Genomic DNA, 6,806 nt, shown 5'->3' with positions numbered 1-6,806 from the left:
TCGTCGCCGCTTCTGGATTCTGAGTTCCAGGCGAGCAGTCAAAGGTTTCATCCATAACTGTGTAGTGTGTCGGCGTCACAGAGGGGAAGTCCTGAAGCAGCAAATGGCTTCCTTACCTGGGCAGAGGTTTAGAGCCGCTAGACCATTAATTTCCTCGGGTGTAGATCACTGTGGACGTTTTATATTGCGAATCGGAACGAAACGCTCTCGAACGCTTATCAAATCGTATCTCGCAATTTTCGTTTGTATGGACACCAAGGCTGTACACATTGAGGTGGTTGATGATCTATCGGCACAAGCATTTTTAGATGCCTTCACTCGTTTCGTCAGCCGACGCGGTCCCTCTCGGGATTTATATAGTGATAACGGTACAGCGTTTGTTGGTGCCAACCGACTCTTGAAGGAAGACCTCGCAGTATGGCAGGGTGAGAATAATCAGCAATCGTTAGCCAATTCAGGCACGAAATGGCATTTCATTACACCCAGTGCGCCACATCAAGGAGGCCTCTGGGAGGCTGCAGTGAAGTCCGCTAAGCATCATTTGACACGCTACGTAGGTGCGCAGGTCATGGGGTACAGTCAACTTCAGACGTTGGCTGTAAAAATAGAAGCCTGCCTCAACTCCCGTCCTACTACACCACTTTATGACGACCCTGAGGAGAAACTTGCGTTAACGCCTGGTGATTTCCTAATTGGGTCTCCGCTACTGGCGGTCCCCGAACCTGATATCAAACATATCCCTAGCAACCGACTGAAGCAATGGCAATGGATACGTCAAATGCAGCAGATATTTTGGCAGCGATGGAGTGATTAGAATCTCACCAACAAATCTAAAGGTGGATGATATCGTCCTAGTCAAACAAGAGAACTTGTGCCTGGGTCGAGTGACAACAGTACATCCCGGAGCTGATGGTGTGGTCCGCAATGTCACTTTGAAAACCGCTGGAGGATACATGAAACGAGCCGTCCAGAAACTATGTCTCTTGCTTGAGAAGGAGCATTTCGAGTCGACCGACTTGACCGGGCAGGATGTTTAGGATTATTTACATTAATTAAGTTTATTTTCTAAATAATGTTAAGTCTGATCTGGCAATACTGTTTTATCTAAGCTTTCTACTTCTCATATCTCTTTATCATTCATTTCTGTTTGTTATTATCTTTRTTTGTTAATATTTCGAAGTTACGGTATTTTAAATACCGGAGGACAAGTAAGTACAACCTCTTCTACTCTGATTGTAACTCAATGCTGATGGTACTCATCTGAACAAAGCATTGAGAACTCTACCAGTTGGTAAAATTAATTACTTAACAGAGGTCATTAATGCTAGTCTCAACTCTTTAAACGGTAGTAATCGGCGCAGGCTCATTTTCGATTAACGCGGTGCACTGAATCTTGATTGTACGACTGTTTAAGAAGGATGCAAACATATTGCTAACCTCAATTCCCGAGTCTGCCGACTGATTTTCCAAGGACATAATGGACGGAATATCATTATTGCTTCTTCTTTTGTGTTTGACAAAGTTCAAAAATACTCTTGTGTCCGATCTTGTAATGTAGAATACTTGTCTCTTTATTTTCTCGCCTAATTTATCTACATAATTCAGTTTGGTATTGTTTTTCTTACAGGTGGTTGAGCTTCCTTCTTGAATTTATGTTTTAATTGGTTGGTAAACCAATAAGAAAAATTATTAAGTTAAGATACTTTCCTGAATTACTTGTAACTTTAACAAATTCCTGTCCCCTTTTCCTCAATCTGTTTCGACTGATAACTGGCGAATGAAACGGGATTGTGCGCATATATTTTACATATCCCCAGAGGAAAAAGTGTAACGGTGTGATATCACACGATCTTGGTGGCCAATCGACCAGTACAAACCGTGAAGTTATCAGTTCACCGAAGTGTATTCTCAATAAATTCATTGGTTGATGTGATGTGTGAGCAGTGGCACCGTCTTGTTAAAACCAAATGTCCACGAGATCACGAGCTTCAATGTCAGGCATCCAATAGACAGTTATTATGGCGCAATAACATTTGCTGTTGATGGTTACGTTCTCACCGGCATTATTTCTGAAGAAATATGGATCGATGATTCCATCGGTCAACAAAGCACACCAAACCGGTGGGGTGAGAAATTCCACGTCATGGTGATGGTACTAGGTCAGTATAGTAAAACCCTCAAAGAGTTTGGCGTATTTCCGAGAATGCTCTTAACATCCTTGCGACAGAAACATCGTAGTTGTTAGAACGATGCTTTCCTAACAAGCCTTCTATTACTTCTTTGATTGCCTGCCATCCATACAATATATGTATATCAATCAAAATATTGTTGAATGCGTCACTTTTAATCAGCTTTCGTATATCTGGACCATTTAGTACGCCTGATTGGAAAAAATTAATTTGTTAAGATGGGAAACCATGGGAAATAAGGAAAAAATTTAAAAGGTCATAAAAAAAATTACACATACGAACGCCAAACACTTTGAGGGTTTTACTATACTAAACAAAAAATTTCGTAATGAATTTTCGTAATAAAGTTAACGATTTGGAAACGTTGTTCAGGCGTAAATTTTTCCACCATGAAATAAAGTACTTCTACTTGTAACACCCATTATAAACAAAAGTGCCGAGCACTTAGTATGTATTAGAACCTTGAATTGATTTCTAAAATGTGTTTGTTTGTAAATATTTATGTATATGTCAAAAATTTAATGTTTTCTCGGTATCATGAGAGTTCTTGATTTCGAAATCAACTTTTTTTAAATTAATTTTTGTGAAAAGTACAAACTTCTTTCTTAAAATGATAACAAAAATTAATAATAATTTGGTTTAGCTAAAATTTTTATTTACAAATAATTTATATATACGTATATATATGCATAAAAGCATATCTATTTGCAGATGCACAAAGTTTTCGTTCGAAATTATTCTTATATTAATGAGAACAATACAAATATAAAATGATTTTATTTCTGTGCAAAGTTTACGGATATAATAATACCGCTAATTACATATAACCAATTGAGCATAGCACTAAACAAAATCTATAGCTAATTCGCAGCCACTGTTGGACTTTTTTGCACACTTTGCTCAAGTTCAAGTCCACTTTTTTATAATCTACTTTGGCACAAATCTAGCCATTTCTTTTAACATAATTTATAAACGGCATAATAATTCATGAAGAGCTTTAGTTAATGTAAAGATTATTTAAGTTAAAAAACATTAATTTTGAATAAATTAAAAAAAAAAATTCAGCTATCTGCGCGTGAAATTTACTTTTAATAACTTTTAAAACAATAAAAAAAAAACTGTTCCGTAATAGTGTTATGATTTAAATTAACTTCAAGACGTACTGAAGAACTAAACATAGCCTATTTACACAAATCAACACGTACCAACAAAACATATCTGCAACAGATTTCTTGTTTGTAAGACGCTCAAAGAATAAACTTAGTAAAATATGAAAAATTTCTGAAAAGAAAGTACATTGAGGAATTGAAAAACATTTATAATAAAGGACTAAGTGCTTACATTATATAAGATAATACAAAAAATTACATGCGCGATGTGCTGTAGGAGCTTCTAACTAATTGTGGCGCAATGTAGTGTTTATCACGCGTAAAATATCGATTTGTAGGTCGGTGAAAGACACCGGCGACATATTGGCATTGCGTATTTTCATGGCAACTGCTTTGAAGAAAGCGCCGACCTCATCGTCTCCAAAAGTGTCGGTCGTTCTTTGATTATCAGCTATTGGAAGAGAGGCGGCAGTGACTGTGGTGGACGGGGCATGCGTCGTGATCGCTGTTGTCGTCGAGCTATTATGCGAACTACTCGCCAAAGATTGTAAATCGATGCTGAGTGAGGTACTAGGGTTTAGTATTGACATGCCACAGTTGTTGTTGGAAGTTAAATTCGCACTACTGCTCTTCACCATACCACTTGTAAGCGCTTGTTGGGGCTGTTGATGCTTTATTTCATTACTGAAATCATGTATTTGTTGCTGCGGCTGCGGTTGCGGTTGCTGTTGGTGATGCAGTTGCATGAGGGATTTATCCCTAGTCGTAAGTGTGGCAGTTCTTGTCTCATCACCAACATCTAAAGAGAGCAAATGTTGGTGGTGCGTGGTGGTTTGCGGCGTTAACTTCATTAACGGTGGCTGATGATGTTGTTGTGATAGCACCAACTGTGTCTGTGACTGCTGCTGCTGATGTGATGACTGCTGTTGATGTTGATGTAGTTGTGTTTGTAATGATACATCATCTTGTTGTATCATTATGTTACTTTCTTTTATATCTTTGAATTCATTCATCTCCGTTTTTACGTCACTACCAGTATCTTGTTGATTTGCACTGTTATTGGCAGTCATGTTATTTGTTGAACTTGGCGGATACTCTGTAAAATGTTGATGCGATTTCCGATCTTCCTCGTCATCGCCAGTATCAATGTTTATCCCATCATCATTGACGCCAGTATCGCTTGTATGTCCGATAATGTAGTGATCAATATCCATTTCATCGTAGCCGCTGACACTGCTGCCACTAACAACGCACATATCATGTGTTGCTGTATGCAGGTCATGTTGCGTATGTGGACCTGACAGTGTTGGCAATGTTTGCTGATCCAAATCGTGTTGTACTACTTCTATAGGGGATGGCAATGGCGGACTATCGATGATATGCTCATCTATATCAAGCTCCAATTCAGTTTTAGGCAATCGTACCGCATTTTTAGCATCACTCTCGCTGTAAGAAATATTTTTAAAAGCGTTATATTTAATATACACTCATCTTAAAATATAACAGATTACCTTGTTTTATGCTTTATAAACTTTTGCAAGAATGTAAGCGCATCATAGTGCTTCCAACGCGGCAATAATTCAGAATGCTCACGGTCTTTCAGTCGTTTATGTTCTCTGATATATTGATCCCGCAGTGCTTTCCATTTCAAACGACAGCGCCCAACTTAAAATTAAAACAGATACACAAAAATAATAATTGGAATATTATCTTAGCTTTTAAGCTAACCTGGCTTTTTTAGTTTGCGTGCAATTTCATCCCAAACTTCAAGTTTCATTTTAGCATTGCGATAATTTGGATGAAAATTATTATATATAATATCTTCCTGTTGAATCATGTTAATGAGGTCTTTTTCGAAGAAACTTTCTATATTGAGGAACGTGTGTATGGGATCGTCGTCTTCTTCCTCATTGTGTGCTTGTGTTTGTTGAATTTGCACACTTGTAGACGGTACACTTTCTACCAAAGCGCACAGCATATCATCAGCTTCTGAGCTCTGGTGTGTATGTTGTAATAAATTAGTGTCGTCGAGTTCATTAGGGCTATGCTCATTCCCTTCCAAAGTGTGAACATCACTTGTGGTCGTTGTCGTTGTGAGATAATTCCAACTTCCACTGTGTTGCTGCATCACTGAGTGCAGCTGCTCATCGCTTAATGAGTTTAGAAGGCCTGAAGTTGTTGAGTCAAGTTTATCTTCTGCACTCAAAACGTTATCAGCGGTAAAATCAGACGCGCTAAATTGACCATGTTCCATTTTAATACTTGGTAATTTGTTACAAGTATTTTTTCCGTTCGACCCAGTTAAATTTTCGTTTTTATTTGTGGCGCGCGGTCGATAGCTAATTTCACAAAATTGGACAAGTTAAACGTTTATTCCTAATATTTTCATAACACTAATCTTGTAACAGTTAGTTTCACTAATACATATGATATTATTGTATATGTACAAAAGAAAAGATGAACATAATAAAAATTAAAAAAAAATAAAAACAAAAACTTACTTCCTCGACAAAGCAAAAGGTCGTAAAAATTCCAATTCCTTGAAATATTTCCATTTTACATTAGCTTTGATATTAAATTTGCTGCGTTTTAGTTCACGGCAATATTGGTCACGCATGGCTTTCCATTTTGATTTACATTGTGCCTCTACATGTTAAATTTATTATTGCTATTAAATGGCACACCATTTACATTAAACATACTTACCAGTCCAACCGACATTGTCAGCAATCTCTAACCACTTAGAATCTTTTCGATGTGTATTACGATAGAACTCATGCTTTGGATTATAAAGAGCCTGCTCTTGCGATACCAGCGATATTAGCATAACCTCTTTGGGTATAGATACAACATCTTCGTTTAATCCGTGGTTAATACTCCCCATGTTATCGATATTTATTAATTGCTGCTGCTGTTCATTCAAATGATTTGCCTGCTCCTCCAAAGTTGGAGAATGTCCATCCTGATGGACTTGCATATGCATTGTTGTAGTGCTACCTGTTTCAGTCAATGTTAGAGTCGCCATTCTTGCCAACTTGTATTCTTATGATTCGCCTTTATTTACTGCATTTTTTTTTTTATTTAATAATAATAATCTACTTTAGTTATTGCTTTATTATGATAAATATTATTTTTGGCTTAGGTATTCAGGAAAAAAGCAAAGTGAAAGAATTTTCCACTTTCTGCGGAATATTAAAATGAAATGTCAAAAACGACTGATTCAACGAACTGTCAAAGTAAAAAGGGCAGTAAATGCTGCCACCTAATACTTTTAAAAGCTGAAACGAATTGTAATTCGCATGGATAATTCAGCAGAGAACGTTTATCCGCCGAACATAAAGCAGAGAACGTCTATCATAGAGAAGGTTCACGGCGCGGAGATCGTAAAAATATTTTTGGCTAACTCGGTCGAGATGAGCCAGTTTCACCACTGCCAGCTCGGCAGGAGAAATTTTAACATTTTCGTATGAACAGAGCTGAGCGTGAAATAAAAATTATGCTCTTTTAC

General features: G+C 37.4%; 2 protein-coding genes across 3 annotated transcripts; one reads left to right on the top strand and one right to left on the bottom strand.

Annotated features, from left to right (window-relative positions):
* Window positions 1-247: 247 nt before the first annotated feature.
* LOC108972781 lies at window positions 248-814 on the top strand. Its single transcript, XM_018939581.1, has one exon. The coding sequence runs from the start codon at window positions 248-250 to the stop codon at window positions 812-814; it is 567 nt and encodes a 188-aa protein (XP_018795126.1).
* A 2,275-nt stretch (window positions 815-3,089) lies between these two features.
* Window positions 3,090-6,476, bottom strand: LOC108972782. Of its 2 annotated transcripts, XR_001993661.1 has the most exons (6): window positions 6,005-6,476; window positions 5,800-5,944; window positions 5,027-5,637; window positions 4,810-4,963; window positions 3,531-4,744; window positions 3,090-3,470 (listed from the first exon to the last, which is right to left on the bottom strand). XR_001993661.1 is itself a non-coding variant. In XM_018939582.1 (5 exons), the coding sequence occupies exons 1-5, from the start codon at window positions 6,321-6,323 to the stop codon at window positions 3,586-3,588; spliced, it is 2,388 nt and encodes a 795-aa protein (XP_018795127.1). In that variant the 5' UTR covers window positions 6,324-6,476; the 3' UTR covers window positions 3,090-3,585. The 2 variants fall into 2 exon arrangements, 1 of the variants encoding a protein (XP_018795127.1); XM_018939582.1 differs by having other exon boundaries at window positions 3,090-4,744.
* Window positions 6,477-6,806: the final 330 nt, after the last annotated feature.

This window comes from Bactrocera latifrons, unplaced genomic scaffold (assembly GCF_001853355.1).
Source record: "Bactrocera latifrons isolate USDA-ARS-PBARC rearing strain unplaced genomic scaffold, ASM185335v1 scaffold_422, whole genome shotgun sequence".
Classification (NCBI taxonomy): domain Eukaryota; kingdom Metazoa; phylum Arthropoda; class Insecta; order Diptera; family Tephritidae; genus Bactrocera; species Bactrocera latifrons.
The sequence above is the reverse complement of the archived record's forward strand: the minus strand, read 5'-3'. Positions and strand labels throughout refer to the sequence as shown.